The sequence below is a fragment of the Antechinus flavipes genome, chromosome 1, assembly GCF_016432865.1.
Source record: "Antechinus flavipes isolate AdamAnt ecotype Samford, QLD, Australia chromosome 1, AdamAnt_v2, whole genome shotgun sequence".
In the NCBI taxonomy this organism is placed as follows: Eukaryota; Metazoa; Chordata; class Mammalia; order Dasyuromorphia; family Dasyuridae; genus Antechinus; species Antechinus flavipes.
Window position 1 is genome coordinate 128,160,640 of NC_067398.1, and position 17,861 is coordinate 128,178,500.

Below are 17,861 nucleotides of genomic sequence, written 5' to 3' on the forward strand. Positions count from 1 at the left end.
AGGGCTGAAGTTATAGAAAGTTGCACAACCCTTATGTAAGAGACAACACATATGGAAGGCTTCGTCTTCAAGTCAAACAGAAAGTACAACTGCCAAGCAAATATATATGTATATATATATATATATATGTATAGTCATATCGGTTTATGATGTTAAACCATTTGACAAGGCCAAGAATTTTGGTGGCAAGAAGTTTCTTTTCTGGATCTTTAGTATCCCCTACCCTTACCCTAAATGTGGGAATAATTTAATTTGCAAAAATCTCAGACAAAAGAAACACAAGTTGTTCAGTCTTTTCAGTTGTGTCCAACGTTTCATGACCCTATTTGGGCATTTCTTAATAAATATACTAGAGTAGTTTGCTAATTTCTTTCTCTAGCTTATTTTACAGATGAAACAAGTAAGATTAAATGACTTACCCAGGGTCACATAATTAGTATGTGTCTGACCTGATACTCATTCTATTGCACCAAATACACCAACCAAGGAGACACAAATGATGAAATAAATTATCACAAAAAATAAGGAGGAAAAAAACTATAGACATTGTGAAGACTGAGTTAGCACCCTGGATGCCTTATAATCAGCCGGAGTCAGGATAAGCAAAAGTCCTTGGTCTTTAGGGGTAGAAGTGAAGGGAATGGACACAGGATCTCCGAGACCTTCCTTTCCTTCCCACAATTCTCTGTATATACCAAAAGATTGAACCAGCACAGAATAGTGGGAAGGGCCATTTTCCAAGCATATGTTAATAAGAGTATTGTCCAATCGGTAGTTAGCCTTAAGTGCTCAGTTGTTCAACCTCAGTGCATCAACTCAAGAGTTTCAGATCTTTACAAGACATTTATCGGGTTAAAAACAAAAAAATAACAAAAAGAAATCTGTTAATTGATCCTCTGTTAAGAGTACACAAAGAGACAAAAGTGAAAACAGAACTTAAATAGAAACAATAGGGGTGAAATAGGCCAGAAACATCATGGACTAAATTTATTAAAACATCTTATCTACAAAAAAACTGAAATTCTTTATGGAACTAAATTTCAAAATAGAAAGATACATAAAAGGGAAGAGGAAAAGATAAAGAGGAATGTGTGCTGTAGCTCCAAGTCAATGGCAAATAATGAAAGAAAAAGAACTGTTTTAAGTATTTTAGGAAAAAGGGGACTTACAGGAGAATAGATTATATGACAATGGGAGGGATTAAAGCAGAGAGAAAGAAAGGAAGAAACTCTTAGTTCAGTGTTACCTTTTTTTAAAAAAAATAGCTTTTTATTTACAAGTTATATGCATGGATAATTTTACAGCATTGACAATTGCCAAACCTCTTGTTCCAATTTTTCTCCTCCTTCCCCCCACTCCCTCCCCTAGATGGCAGCATGACCAATACATGTTAAATATGTTAAATTACAAATTAAGTACAAATTAAATACAAATTAAGTATAAATGATCAAACTGTTATTTTGCTGTACAAAAAGAATCAGACTCTGAAATATTGTACAATTAGCTTGTGAAGGAAATAAAAAATGCAGGCAGGCAAAAATATAGGGATTGGGAATTCAATGTAATGGTTCTTAGTCATCTCCCAGAGTTCTTTCACTGGGTGTAGCTGGTTCAGTTCATTATTGCTCCATTGGAATTGATTTGGTTCATCTCATTGCTGAAGATGGCCAGGTCCATCAGAATTGATCATCATCAAGCACATTTTTTTAATAGAAGATGGAGACCTGACAGTAAGGGAATTAGTGCTTACCTATTACCTATTATTGTGAGATAGTTGTATCTCCTTGGTTATCCTCTCTCCGGAGTAGGGGAATTAGAGCTTCTACGTGCAACTGATATCCAGAAGAATGAGGGAGCACAAATCCAGAGAGATTTCATGACAAATAGGGGAGAAATTATCATGGAAAAGGCAGGAGGTAATGATGAACTGCTCAATCAAGGACAAAGGGAAAATTCTATTAGGGAGCAATACTCCTATGCTCTCTCTTATAGGAATAGATCCTGAGTCAGGAACAAAAGAAAAAACAGTGGAAAGGGGAAAAATCTAAGAAGAAATAAAATAGTCCCTATTCAGAGGCAGGAACTCAAATCAAAGTAGGATTTTCTTTGTGAGTGGCAAAAATGAGTAACATGGATAAGGAAAGCAATAGGTGAAAAGAGGTCCAGTTTATCTTAGTAATAAAAGGAGGACACTATAAGAACAAAGTTATTACCTGAGAATATTTAAAAGTAATAAATACACATTCAGGCAGACAAAGCACAACCCCAGCTCTTTAAATGGAATATTGTTATGGCACAAAATGGATCACTGGATCTAATATAGCTACATAATGGAATTCAAAGTAGCATTCAAGGAGGGGAGTTTAAGAAATATAGAAAAACAGTTGCTCTATGTCTAACCTGCAAGAGGTCACAATTACAGCTTCCAGAATGATTAAAGGAAGAGACTATGTTGGAAAGAGAAATCAACCCCAATCTGCTTTTAATTAGTAAAATTAAATCATTTAAATATATGCTATATTTAAGTTATTCCCCTCCGCCCAACTAATTTAAAAAATAAGAAAGAAACAAATGCCAATGTAATATTCTTTAATGACATCCTGTATTTTGATTAAATTCCAACCTGGTTTGAAGAAAAAAAAATTACGAAGCATTTTAAAACTTGATTAAAAAGAAAGTAAACAAAAAACTCATACTTCTTTGATTAATTAATTTTAAAAAATAGGTTATTTTTCCTATTTGGAAACAAAAAGAGAATAAAGAGTGTCCTTTTTTATTGATGGACTTGAATGAATTCATCAGAGCCTGCATAGAACTTAATAACAATTTACTGAATATCAATTCAGTCTGATGTAAAAAAAAAAATCTTTTTCTCAAGTAGGCTTCATGAATCATTCATCATTTCTCACAGATTAAGGCACACATCATTATTGGCATCATAGTTCACATCCGTAAGAAAATACAAATAACATATGAAGACAATGGATTTTGTGTGCAGTAAAATACATCATGTGACCCTGAATATGCTGACTTCAGGAAGGTAGCTTTAAACTGTATGTAAATCCAAGAGTTATAATTGTTCATTTTCCCTCTAAACTTGGCCATTTTAATAGCCATTGATTTAAAGGAATATAACAAAAAATAAGTTTCCTTAAATTAGCTTATTTGGGGAAAAGTTATACTTTTCTTTCTAAATAGTAGGCAATTTAATTGTTTTTAATCATTTGATACATTTTTTTTTTGACAGAGCATATAAACAAATTGATGGCAATTGGAATAATCTTAATGGCATATATGTGGATCCTATATTTGATATTACATTATTAATGGTTATATTTGTAGATCAAAGGTCAGTTGAAGTTCCACTGACATAACCAAAAAATCCATTTAATTATTATTCGGTAAATAATGTAGACATATTCATATCTAGTAGTAGTAGTATCTTAAAAACAAAACAAAACAAAACAAAAACAGATAAAATTCCAATGCATGGGATTCATGGGCAAAACATCTAGATAGAAGACACTTTGATAAAATATTATTATAAGCATTATATTATAGCTAATACTTTATTATAGTGGGAATGTATTTCCTGAAATAGTAAGTGTGTTCTAACATTAGATAATAAATTCCACCACCAAACTACTCTCAATACTCCATTTAGATAAACTCTGTCCTAAATTAACTATTAGCACCTGACAAGTTGTATTTTCAGGTTAGATAAAAATTCAAAATAAATTCTAGCAATCATTTTTATATATGAATTGCATTCACTTTAATTATTTCAGTGCTTCAAGATTCACAGGAGTTAAGCAGCTCAACATAATGTTAGCTGTCTAGAACTTGGGCAACCTAAACCTTGAGCTTCTTTTCAGAAGGAAATAGGCTGCTCAAAAGTATATAATACTACAAAACTTCAATTCAATTCAACTCAACAAATATGGAAGACTGCTTGGAAATGGCCCCTTAAAATGCTTTTTTTGGAAACAATCATGACCTAAATAATAAATAAAATCAAAACCCAAAATGCTGATGGTGAAGCAAGAAAAACTGAATAAAGGTATAAAAAAAATCTGAGTTAGAAGAAATGAAACAATTTTTGCATATACATATACATGTGTGTGTGTATATATATATATATATGACTAAAACTGCATTAAATTCTTCCTATTAAAATAATTTTGTTTACCATGCAAAACAATTCTATAAGCAAAGAAACTAAATATTAGAACTACAATTGCTGCAGAAGTGACATGTATTTAAAAATTCACTTCAATGATGAGTACATTCAATAATTACTTTTAAACAGTGTTCTCCAAAAGTTGTCACCTAGTTCCCTTAAACATCGATATGAATTCCATGTTTTATAGACATCTCTCTGGTTCTTGCTAAATACATAATGAATGAACTTAAATGAGGTAAAGATGCTGTAATTGTCACATAGAGCCAATATGGCAGGGGAGAAGTTTTTCCAAAAGGGCAAATCCATAAACCATGACGAATTCCATCCCGAACATGGTGAGAAGTCCAAGAAATAAATAACATCCAGGGAAGAAAGCACCATGAGTCTTTGAGCTGGAAAAGGTGGATAATCAACTTTAGTGCCAGTACCACAATAGGTATCAGAGTAGAACAGTGGAGAAAAGGCCTATGTGGTAGGTTCAAAGCAGCCTGGGGGTGGGGAAAAGAAAAAAAAAAATTAAGTATTGTTTCTATGTGGGAAGGGGAATCTTTTTTTAGATATTTATTGGTCATTTTTCAGTTTTTTTGACTCAAGAAGCAAGTAAAATTTTTCTCTATTGGCTTCATTCCAATTATTCCAATACATGAATCAAAACAACTATATACAAATAAAGGTAGGTGATATGTGTAATGAGAGCCATTTTCTTACTTAATCAGATTTGAGGAACCATATTGTTAATAATTACATTTTACACTTAAAGTTGGATTTAACAGAAAATGGTTGACTTTTAAACTATCTCCATTATCTCCCCTTTGTTTTGTGTCAACACAAAGCAGGGAATCAAGTGTCACAAAATATTAGCAAAATGATTATATTATCACTTTATTTTTCCTCTAAGTTGCCAAAACTATATAGCAATATCATGCACATTTCTCCAATATTTCAAAATATCTGTAATTTTATTAGTGTGGGTACTCTTTCCATTAATGGAGATTAAAATCTTACCACCTATGAGGAGACTGGTGTCATGGGTCGCTAATGCAAAAAGGAAAAGAAAATCAACTTGCTGTCTAACCTTAATCTGGGTCCATACTTTCATACCTTTCCAATCTGCTAACTTCAAAAGCTTGATTTCAGTTGGCATAAACAAGTTACTATATTATACTCAGAACAAACATGCTCTTGTTCTTAAATACAAATAAATAACCTGAAAAACTAGGAAGAACAGATGCATTTGTGGTAAGGTACTGATTCTGGAATCAAAAAGACCAGAATTTAAAAAAAAAAATCTTTCTTCAGACATTTACTAGCTGTGTGACTCTGAGCAAGTTGCTTAACTTCTGCATGTCTCAGTTTTCTCTATAAAATGTTGATAATAATAGAACCTACCTTTCAGGACTGTTGTGAGAATCAAATGAGATATTTGTAAAGTGCCTACAGTGCCTAGAACATAATAAGCACTATATAAATGCTAGCAATTACTACTGCTATTACTATTAACAGATAATTAACACAGTAAAACTATTTTGCAAGTAATTTAGCTCTGATCATCCCATAAAAGTAGAATACAATTTTTTACAGTAGAAAATTACTTAAATCTTGGACAGAATGTCACAGGTACATAAACAGATTCTAAAACATCTATCTCTAAATTGAGCTTTCCTATAGAAATTAATTCATTATTTTTATATATACAGAGAGCAGAAACTCTAAAACTTTTTTTTTAAATCAAAGGACCTCTTTATATTCTTACAAATTATTGAGGCCCCCAAAAAGATTTTATATGGATTATTTTTATTTATTTATTTTATTGTAGCTTTTTATATGCAAGTTATATGCATGGGTAATTTTACAGCATTGACAATTGCCAAATCTTTTGTTCCAATTTTTCCCCTCCTTCCTCCCATCTTCTCCCCCAGATGGCAGGCTGACCAATACATGTTAAATATGCTAAAGTATAAATTAAATACAATATAAATATACATGTTATTTTGCTGTACAAAAAGAATTAGACTTTGAAATAATGTACAATTAGCCTGTGAAAGAAATCAAAAATGCAGATGGACAAAAATATAGGGACTGGGAATTCTATGTGGTTCATAGTCATCTCCCAGAGTTCTTTCGCTGGATGTAGCTGGTTCAATTCATTACTGCTCTATTGGAACTGATTTGGTTCATCTCATTACTGGAGACGGCCATGTCCATCAGAACTGATCATCATATAGTATTGTTGTTGAAGTATATAGTGATCTCCTGGTCCTGCTCATTTCGCTTGGCATCAGTTCAAGTAATTCTCTCCAGGGCTTTCTGAAATCATCCTGCTGGTCATTTCTGACTGAACAATAATATTCCATAACATTCATATACCATAATTTACCCAGCCATTCTCCAATTGATGGGCATCCACTCAGTTTCCAGTTTCTGGCCATTACAAAGAGGACTACCACAAACATTCTTGTATATATAGGTCCCTTACCCTTCATTAAGAGATTTTATGTGGATTATTGCAATATTTAAAATATTAGAAGTTTACATTGATGCCATATTAAACTATAACTAATTTTTAAAAGCAATAATAAACCTATTATATGTGAACATTTTAACATATGTAGCATTTAAACAACTATATTTCCAAAATGAAAAAAAAATGAGAAAATGGCATTGTTTTATATATTTTTTCAAATATCTTTAATGATGGTTTAAAAAAAAAACATTTGGATTCCCACATCTGCTTATGCATTTCATCTGTTGCAATATGTTGCAAAAGTATCGGTCTTCTCTTTACAGGATTAATAACACCTCATCCCTCTGATTCACATTTGTTGAATTCTAATTAGCTTCCCCACTTAAATCTTAAAAGGAAAATGTAGTCGTCTTTTCTAGGGCAGAATTCTAAGTTCTAATTCCAACCAAAATTCCCTGGCTCTAAATAATATTTTCCTGGAAAGAAAAGTTCCCTGAAGTTCTGGACGCCTCAAGTGGGATAAAATGCTATGATAAGACAAATATTTTCAATCTGATTCTTACAAACAAATAGCTCCATCAGTCAGGACAAACGTGAGAGGCAGATGTAAATAGCAGCATGTGTAAGAACTGGCTCTGGTGATGTTGACTGAATACCCAAAGGGCTTATGGATCTAGTACCTGAAGAAAATCTGTCCTCACACAGATGTATATTTGGAAAAGGGAAGAGTAGTTTAATAGGTAAATAATACTTTAGTATTATTATAAAATTAGTTTTGACCATGAAAATCCTTTGAAAGGGTCTTGGGGATTTCCTGAGATCCTGGGACCATATTTTGAGAACTACTGATTTACAGCACGAAAGGTATAATTAAAAGTTCTAGTTTAAAACACATACAAATAGTAAGTGATATCATTTTACTTGTCTTCTCAAAATTTAGGGAAAGACTGGAGAGAGGGAGAGAATTTGGAACTCCAAAAATTTTTTTTAAATGAATGTTAAAAATACCAAAAAAAAAAAAAAAAAAAAAAAAAAAAAAAAGAAAAGAAAAGAAAAGAATTTATTTATTTACTGAGGCAATTGGGGTTAAGTGACTTGCTCAGGGTCACACAGTGTCTGAGGTCACATTTGAACTCAAGTCCTCATGACTTCAGGGCTGGTGCTCTACCCACTGCACCAACTAGCTGTCCCAAAATGAATTTAAAAAAAAAAAATATATATATATATATATATAGACTCACAGAATTAACTGGGAGATTTTATTTCCAATGGGAAGTAAAAATTACTCTTAGTGTAAGAATAAATAAAAAATCTGGGCCAATTACGATGTGACTGTTTATATATAATCATAGGGTTATGCTGGACATTTCAGCTACTCTATTCAACTACAATTCTATCAACTACTTAGCTTCCTGCTATTTTATAGCCAGAGATGGCAATTTTTCTAGGACTATTTAAAATTTGTTGTTATTGACTAGCCCTTCATTTTAAATGTTGTATGTTATTAACAGGGTATGAAAAAAAAATAACAAGGAACTTATTTCTAGGTTTCTTGCTAGAATATTAATATACAACTTGTTTATAGACAAATTATGAGTAATTGCAGACTGCTGCAAAAATAAACATGAAGACCACTACTCAAAAACAACCAAAAAATTTTTTGCTGATATTTATTACTGATGAACTATGTCATCTACTGGTAACATAGTACCAGTACTATGGTAAAGGAAATTATTTTCAATATTCTCTGAAGAACTGAAGGACTTGTATAGTATTTAACCTGAAGAAAACTACCTGCTAGGTGAATCATGGGCTTTATGATGGTTTTAAACAAAAAAAAAAAAATTAACTTTAAAAAAACTAAATCAATATTCGAATATTTGCTTGATGCAAAGTATTATGACAGGGATCACAAATTAAAAATAATTTCTCTAACATGTAATTGTTAAGAAATTAATCTATCATATTACTTTTAAAAAGAACAAAATCTCCTCATCTCTATCAGTCTTTGAAATATATTATAAATTGGCTATCATCAAAATAAGTATTAGACAAAAAAAAATAGAAAGAAATCTATGAGACCAAACAAAGATATCATATAGCTAATCAAATGTATATAAAAGATTAGTCTTTGATAAATTTTAAAAAGATTGAAGAATTCATTATTTAACAATTATCCCTGAAAAAATTGGTTAATAACTTATTTTAAAAATGTTTTAGATGCATCTTTTGTTTCACATGTTAGTGAATTTTAGCTGGATAATAGACAACCTTTTTAAAAAAAAACTATAAAAAGAATAGGAGAAAATGGAGCAACATATGCAAAGAACATTTTTTTCTATTAAACAAAAAGAAGAAATTACTGAAGGCAAAATGGAGGTCCTTAAAATCTGAATAAACAATTCTGTAAAATAAAAGCAAAATAATCAAAAGAAAAACAGATTGTCTATTTCAACTCTAATAAATGAAAATCGGACATCTAAAATATATAGAAAGGTGTCAAAATTTACAAATGTAATTAACTCCAAGTCTAAAATGGATACTCAAAGGATATAAGCAGACAATTTTCAAGAAGAAACACAAAATGACAAACATTATTTAAAAAAAAATTCAATCTTACTAATAACTAAAGCTGTTCATATGGAGGGGGAAATGTCAAGAATTAATAATGAAAAAAAAAAACCAAGAATGATGGAGGTCTGAAAATGTCAGATTTCAATTTATATTATAAAATAATAATTATCAAAAGTCTTTAGGAACTGGTTAAAAGCAGAAACAACAGATTAGTTCTATGACACCCAGAAACAAAACAACATAGTATTATTGTGTTTGAGAAGTCTAAAGACATCAATTACTAAGGTTAGGATTTAAAAGATGCTGGAATAACTTGAAAGCAATCTGGCAGAAATTAGTCTTAGGCCAACATATTATCCTATATATAGCAATAAACTCCAAATGGATATATGATTTATTACAGAAAAGTTAAGAGAAGAGATATTTTTAACAGTGTTTGCTAGGGACAGAATTCTTACATTACAAAGAACATAAATGATCACAAAAGAGAGAATGAGCAATCTGAATTACATTATTAAAAATGAAAAGCTTCTACACCAGCAAAATTAGAATCAGAAAGGGAATGATACAGAAAAAAAAAAAACAAAACTTCACAACAAATTTCTCTGATATATCTGGAATTTATATAAATATAGAAAACAAGAGCCATTCTCCGATAAAGGGTTAAAGAACACAGAGAGTTTTCAAATGGAAAAAAAAAATCAAAATAACAATATGAAAAATAACCATATATTTAAAAAGCTCCCAATCAATAATATGAGAAATGAAAACTCTCACAACATTTAGAAGACAAATACAACAAAAGAAGAAAATAACATATGTTAGAAGAGTTTTGGAAGGGCAGACAAAGTAACAGACTGCTTTAGAATAATGAATTTGTCCCATCATTACTGAAATTAATTTGGAATGCTATCCAAAAGTTACTTCACTGAATGTACATATCTTTTGATCCACATATACTAGTATTTTGTATATACTCAAAAACTGAGGGAAATGACCCATCTAGTACAAAAAGGATTTTTAGCAATACTTTTTGTTGTAGCAAAGACTGATTAGGAGAATAGCTGAACAAATTGTGATATGTGAATGTAACTGAATATAATTGCATTATAAGAAATTCTAACTATGACAATTTCTGAGAATCTTAGGAATGTCTATTGCAGAGAAAAATGATTAGGGCTTTTACAAATGCTATGTAATAACAGTTTTTATAACTGCATGTCATTAATATAAAGTAACTGAAAAGAAAAAAACAAGATAAGTGTAAAATTTTTAAGAACTGATGGGAAGAATATTTGGCTGAGATTATTTGGAAAAACAACAGGAAAATCGAAATATGTTTCTTACCTTTAAAGATAGAGATCCAGCTAGAAAAAAGTGGTCCACATCAATAAAAGAGGCTAGAAAGCCAGCCAAAATTATTTCTCCAAAATCACTCTTCTTCTTGAGTCCAATTACTATTGCCCATGACCACATTCCAATTATACCATGCACTGCATTATCAGAGAGGGCTCTAAGCCAGTCATTTTGCTGAATGGAGGAAAACTGAAAAAGTCTGTCTGCTGCAAAGCAGAATAAACCTAAACCAAGGCTAGAAATAACAGACAGAGTACTAAATGTCTGGAGGAGAGCAAAGGTCTTTTCCGTCTCAGTTGCCATCACAATTGAAATGTTGCTGTATTTTAAATGCCATCAGAGAACTTATAGTCTATTGTAGTTTACATACTCACATATCCTGTAACAGAATGTATAAAACATGATTAAGATTTGGTCCAATATTCACTACTTACACATAAGATAATATTACTAGGTTAATCTCATATGTGAGAGAGGCAACATGGAATATAGTAAATAGAGGGCCAGTTCTGGGAGCTAAGAGGCCCTGGGTTCAAGTTCTGTCTCTGACACATAATGGCTATAAGACCCTGAATACTTTTTTAATCTTAAAATGTAATTTTAAACTTAATCTCTCAGTGCCTTCAGGAAATATTCTAAGACTATATATATTGCATGATTGTTGTTGGTATGCATTGATAAAGGCAATGTCCTCACTGGAAGCTCCTTTTACCAATGAAATTACAGGTCCATTAAAAAATATTCATATATATGAAATATATACACCTATTATAAGCCTCTATATTGCCCTCTGAGTTATATTCAATTTTATATTTCAAAGATATTATACTCTATATTTTACTGTCATATAACAATACTGATTAATACTAAACAGGTCTTTACTTTTCTGGAAAACTCAGGATTAATAGAGAAGATTTATAATTACTGGAAGGTAATCTAACCTATTCCACTCCTTTCTATTCAACTCTGGACTGAACTTATTGTCTATCCATGCCATTGTCCCAGATATACAACAGCTTTACATATTGTTCATCTCTATATATGCTGATATAAGATATATCCATCCAGCTAGCTTTTCTTGTGTGAATTAAGAGACCAAATAACTATAAATATGAATAATTTTCTAGAGGTACACAGAACTCTTGGTCCCAGCATGCAGAGTTTGGGAAGGGCACTGAGAGTAACTTACTTATGAGACATTCTTACAAAAATACAGCATAGTATAGTGAAAAGGGGTGGAAGGAAGGAAGGCAATAAGCATTTATATAATACCTACTAAGTGAAAGGAATTGTGCTAAATGCTTTTATTTTTTAAACAAATATCTCATTTGATCCTCTCACCAACCATAAGAAATGGGTGTTATTTATTATCTCCATTTTTATAGCTGAGGAAACTAAGGCAAACAGAAGTTAAGTTGGTAAGTGTCTGAGGCTGAATTTGAACTCAGGTCTTCCAACTTGAGACCCAGGATTTTATCTACTGAATCACCAGAAGAATCTAGGTTTGCATCTTGCCTCTTCATATGTCATCTATGTGACACAAGTACTTAATATATAATAAAAACTACTTAACTTCTGAGACTTTAGTTTCATTATCTATAGAGGGACAACATAAATTAACTTAACTTACTGAAGAGTAATAACACCTGTGTATATAAAATACTTTGTAAAATTTAAGGTACTACATAAATATCCCTGGTGATGACTCCTATTTTCAAATACCATTAACTTGGGTTAAATATTGACAAAGGGCTGCTGCATACTTTGAAGATTAATTCATTCTTTATCTAAAAACAGAGTTTATTATTGCTTCAGATTATGTCCCTGGCTTTTACTTCAAATTAATCAGTGTAATATATGTTGTGAATATAACTAAATTTGAAATATGAATGCATAATGAAACCAAGAAATACATAAAAGTTCCATTGCATATATGGAAAGTTCATGATACTTTCAAATGGGTATCAGAGCTTTAACTACAAAATTTTTTCACCAGCGACAAAAACATTTTGGGGAATGGGAGGAAGTGGCAGCAATAGTGTCACAGAGGACAGTCTTACTAAATGAGAGTTGTATCAGGAGATAAGGCAGTTTAGTTCAAGTGTCTTAACTTGTATCTAGAGGAGTGCTAATAAGGAAAGGAAGAAGGGTCAGAGAGGAAGAAGGAAATCAGGGACTTTATGGTGATGAGACCTTGAGAATGGTAAATAGGAACAGTGAAGGGAGTAGGGTCTTGTCAGATAGCATAAACCAGCACAGAACCATGAGGCTTGGGGGACAGAAGTGTCTAGATCTTTAGGAGAAGAAATTTTCCTCCATGTCAGTGACCAGAGGCAAAACCTCAGTTACTCAATCCTATTAAGATCTGTAATTTATGTTAGACAAACAATTTAAAATTTTTTGATAAATTTGTAAAGTAATCGCATAAATCTGTTTCATCTCATTTTCTTTTTACTATCAATTATTTAACAAACTACAAAACTTATCATACTAACCTTATATATGTGTGAAGGTTGCAGACACCAAAAGGGTCTGGTAGCCGATGTGATGTCATGAGGGCATGAATTAGAACATCATTTACCATAAGAAATTGAGACCCAGTTTAATGGGAACTAAAAACATAAAAATGCTTATTTATAAGAACTCAGTGACAGAAGATATCTGATATCTGTGTTTTATATATGGAGATAGAAATGGCTTTTCCTTGCTTACATTGGCTTTCTACAATGATTTTTGTTGGCTGCCCTTAAGGTGAACAGAAATTCTAAGGAGCTTTAGTTGGACTGGTTAGAGACTGGCATTATTATTGGAAATGACAGTTCTAATAACATAGGAATTTAAAAAAAAAAAAAAAAAAGGGAAGAAGTTATCTTTGCCCCAACTTTCCCTTCATGGATGGGATAAGAAAAGTGAAGGATACTAGGAAATTGAGGGAGAGATCTGAATACCTGAATACCTGTCAGAAAGTGTGAAATTGCAGCTGTCAAAAGAAGATACAAAGACACATTAACTACTTATTAAGTATCTACTCTCTGTGATGGGCTGTTAGTAGTGCAGAGAGAAAATTAAGGCAAAGCTTGGGCCTTTAAGTACCTTATAATCTAAAAGTAGACACCAAATACTATATATATATGTATGTATATGTGTATGTGTGTGTATATATATACACACACACATACACATATATGTATGTATATATGTATATACAAACATACATGTATAATGATAACTTCCTTTATGATTTTCAGTGTGGAAAAAAGTTACCTATTCAACCCCATTCCTGTCTTTTCTCTCTGAAATGATTACTGGCTTAGACAGTCTTTCTGTGACTCTGAAAAACCCAGAGAAAAGTATTATAATAAATTTACATGAGCCAAAATCTCTGACCCATTAACCAAAGTATCAGGCATGATAATCTTATGTATTTTTTAAAAGACCTTTATTCAAGAATCTTAAAAATTTTTCTAAAGTACCAATTTAGGCAAAAAGAGAAATTATGGCTGGGGAATTTCCCATAACATAGCTAATCATTAACTATAAAAACAGTAAAAATAAATTAATTGGTTTTATTTTCATAGAATTATAAAGCCAGAGATTTAAAAAAAAAACCCTTATGATTGATCTGAATTCCGATTTCTGATGAATTTAACATGTCTGATTCTGGGGATATGTGTTTCTCTGAAAAACAATGTTAATGCACATTTCCTCTACCATGAATTGACCTTGTCTTTTTTACATTAGTTCAGCAATACATCTTTTTCTCTTCCTAGTCTTTATCATGCTTTTCCTATTTTTCTCTTTATAATTATTCTCTAGCTGATCCCATTACCTACCATGAGTTAAAAATATCAACACTATGAAGATGAAGTCTATATGCACTCCTAAATCACTGTTGAATATTTCCACTAGGATTTCCCATCAGCATCTCATTTTAAATGTTTAAGATGGAATTTCCTTGATAAAACTGCCCCTCCACATTTTCCTAATTCTGTTAAGGCTATCACCATCCTTCTAGTCATTCTAGTTCACTTCATCAAGGATATCCATAACACTTTTTTTTTTCATTGATGTCCACAGTTCCTAAGTCTTTCAACTCTATCTTCTCTTGCAACTGTCATCCTTTTCTTTCTACTCTGAGTTAATCACCCACCCTAGTTCAAACCTTCATTATCCTTTTTTTCTGGACTGATAGAAGAGTCTCCAATTTGTTTTCCTGCTTTTAAATACTCTTTCCCCACTCCGATTCGTTCTTCACATTACTGCCAAAATAATCCTAAAGTAAAAATCCAATCATATCATATATGACTCTACGCATGAATAGCTTCCTATTGTTTCTAGAATAAAAGGCAAATTATCCAGCTTGGCACTGAAGACCCTCCAAAACTGGATCTAGCTTTCTTTCCCAGATTTATTTCAATTATTTCTCTTCACTTAGTCTACCTTCTGTTCAAACCAGTCAACATTTTTTTTTCTAAATAAAAATTACCTTCTACTTATTTATACATTACAACTCTCAATAGAATATAAGCTTTTTGAAGTCAAAGAGGAAGGCAGCATAGTATGTCAGTACAGGACATGCAGTCTGAGGATCAAAAATGCACCTCTGACACATATTACTTGTGTGACCTTGTGCCTTGTCACCTAAGCTTCCAAGGCTTCAGTTGTCTCCTCTGTAAATGAAGGAGTTGGACTAGGTGGTTTTTGAGGTCCTTCAACTCTAGAGCATCTATAATGCTATTGGTTGTTTTTGGTCTTTGCTTCCAGTTTGTAGTAATATTTAGCATATCAAAGGTGCTTAATAATTGGTGAACTGAAGTTTATAAATATCTTTTTCATCAGTTGCTCCCAAAGGAATCTGAAAGAAGGTTTTTTGGATCTAAAAATTTGATAAACATGTCATCTATGTACCTTTACTAAGTTATGCACAGTGTCCCAAAAGTCTTAGTGCAGTCAAGCTCGAATAATTTTAATAGTTTAAAACTGCACAAAAACTTTTGAAACACTCTGTATATAAACAGCACAGGGTCAAATACAATCCTTGGGAATTCTAATAGAGAACGCCTTCCAAAATATTCCTATTAGTCCTAAACTACTTTCAGCCGATTCCCGTGAGAGTAACTGTTAAAAGGATATTTATAAACTTTGTGATATTTCGGAGTGAAACAAATTCTTAAAGTCAGTCCTCCAGAATAGCAGAAAACTTCGATAACCAAGTTTGTTTCTTTTTAAAAGCCGTGGGGTGGGGGGGGGGGGAAGGGGAGAGAAGGGGGGACACGAGGAAGTGTCAGGATTCAATTAGAATTTGAGCTCCTAGGAGAAAAGAGGACCCAGGGGATTCCCATACCTTGTACTCAGCCAATTAACTTCTGCAGCTTCTCCCGCAGCCTGAGGGGATGAGAGGCAACTGGAGATGGGGGAAGGGGAAAGTTTTCCCCGAACCCACCCCCCACGAGGCTGGAAGGGGTGGTGGTGGTGGGAACCAGCAGTCTCAAGCTCAGCTCCTTAAGTGCTGGACAGCTCCCGGGGACCTGAGGAGCCCAGCCCGCCCGGACCCGAGCTGGACCCCACTTAGACCTCCTTCTCCGAGAGGCAGAGCCGAAAAAGTAGGAAAGGCTCAGATGCTGCCCCGCGCCACTTGGGGCTTTCCCGCCCTCCCAACCCCGGGAGAGGCTCTGGGACCTCCAGCTCCAACTTCTCCACCGACCTCCCAGCCCTCCTTCCGCCTCCCAAGAGCGACCACCGAGGTCACCCCAGGTCCGTCCAGCTCTGAGTTGACGGTCCTATAGGAGCCGCCCGCCCTCCCGGCCGCGCCCACCGACCGAATAACTCCGGCGTTGTCGGTCCGTCTGTCTGTCCGCGGCCCCGGGTGCGAGAGCAACCTCGAAGGTGCGGAGCCGAACCCGCGGCTCTTCAGCTGCCCACCAACGAGACGTGCGGAGCCGGATAGAGAAGCTCCAGCAGCAGGCTGACGCTGCGCCGCCCAGGGGCCGACGGGATACCTGGCGGGACTCCAAAGAGGGAGGAGGAGGGAGGTGGTGAGTGAGAAGTAGTGAGTGGAAAAGGAGGCAGAAATAGGGGTAAAGGAGGAGAAAGAGGCAGAGAAGAGGAGTAAACTGAATTAGAGAGGGGTAAGGAGGAGAAGAGAGTAAGGGAAAGAGGATGAAAAAGAGGAGAAAGAAAGAAAAAGACTAGTGGAACGAAGTGAGAACCTAATTACTTTTAACTCTTCTTTCTAAATCACGAAATCCTCCTGTGCCCTTTGGAGTCTTAGCGGTTCCAGATTTGACAGTCCACTCGAGCATCTGACTTTTCAGTTGGGGAAATGCTCTCCGAAAATGAAATGAAAGCTTCCGAGATGTTTTGGCTGTCTTGGGGCTTAAGTGATCAGGACTCTTTGGGACCGTGATGAAAACAGCTCTGCCGGCTTTATTGTAGCAGGGAAGGCTTTGAGGAGAACCTATGAAGCACTGACCAAGAGCATTTTTTTAAGTGATGCTCTGAGCCAGGTACTCTGCCAAGCCCGGAAGATTCAAAGAAAGGAAAATAAAGTCTCTACATTTCTACCTCTTTTAGTTTCATCATATTGGATTGTTTTCATTGTTCAACCCGTGGCGCGGTATTTTTGGATCTGTCATCTCATATGTTAACTATTACTGCTAGTTAAATGTAATTTACAAATCTGACGAGTATAATGTCTAATATGCTTTCATCTAACTTATTGATTAAAAAAAAAAAAAAAAGAGCAAAGGCGTAGTCCTCTTCCAAGGTAATTGGATCCATTTAACCAGTTCCAAAATTATCTCACTGTACTATCAATCACCTAAATCCACATCTTTTCTTGAAATCTAGATTCTTAAAATGTTTGTCAGATACATAAACCTTAGTTAATGTGATCTTTAAACCAAGAGACCTGATAGCTTAATACTTTCAGGTTATTTTAAAAATGACTTTTCACTTGGTCTGAGCCCTTATTCAGAAAACAATGATTTAATTGTACAGTTCAAAAAGCTCTTTTTAAAGCATCCCAGGCAATCAAATATTTATTCTTACTATGTACCAGGCAGGTAGTTGGCAAAGTGGATAGATTGCACACCAGGCCCAAACACTTATCTTTCTGATTTCACCTCAGGTTTCAGATACTTACTAGCTAGCTGTGTGACTCTGGGCAAGTCACTTAATCCAATTTGCCTTAGTTTCCTCATTTGTAAAAAAGAGCTGGAGAAGAAAATCATACATCACTCCAGCATATCTGTTAAGAAAACCCCAAATGGAGTAACAAAGAGT

The 17,861-nt window shown here is 33.7% G+C and overlaps 1 protein-coding gene across 2 annotated transcripts; it reads right to left on the reverse strand.

The window, feature by feature from the left end:
- Positions 1–1,242: 1,242 nt before the first annotated feature.
- On the reverse strand, positions 1,243–17,494 carry TMEM267 (transmembrane protein 267). 2 transcript variants are annotated; one of them, XM_051990531.1, is made up of 4 exons: positions 15,922–17,493; positions 13,073–13,189; positions 10,569–10,956; positions 1,243–4,671 (listed from the first exon to the last, which is right to left on the reverse strand). In XM_051990531.1, exons 3-4 carry the CDS (start codon positions 10,878–10,880, stop codon positions 4,339–4,341), a joined length of 645 nt encoding a protein of 214 aa, XP_051846491.1. In that variant the 5' UTR covers positions 10,881–10,956; positions 13,073–13,189; positions 15,922–17,493; the 3' UTR covers positions 1,243–4,338. The 2 variants fall into 2 exon arrangements, with proteins under 2 accessions (XP_051846491.1, XP_051846495.1); XM_051990535.1 differs by lacking the exon at positions 13,073–13,189 and having other exon boundaries at positions 15,922–17,494.
- Positions 17,495–17,861: the final 367 nt, after the last annotated feature.

Coding starts and splice junctions, on each gene's coding strand:
- TMEM267 (XM_051990535.1), bottom strand. CDS start 10,880: ATGGCAACTGAGACGGAAAAGACCTTTGCTCTCCTCCAGACATTTAGT. Junction 4,672..10,568: donor CTGGATCTCTATCTTTAAAG/GTAAGAAACATA, acceptor CCCCACCCCCAG/GCTGCTTTGAACCTACCACA.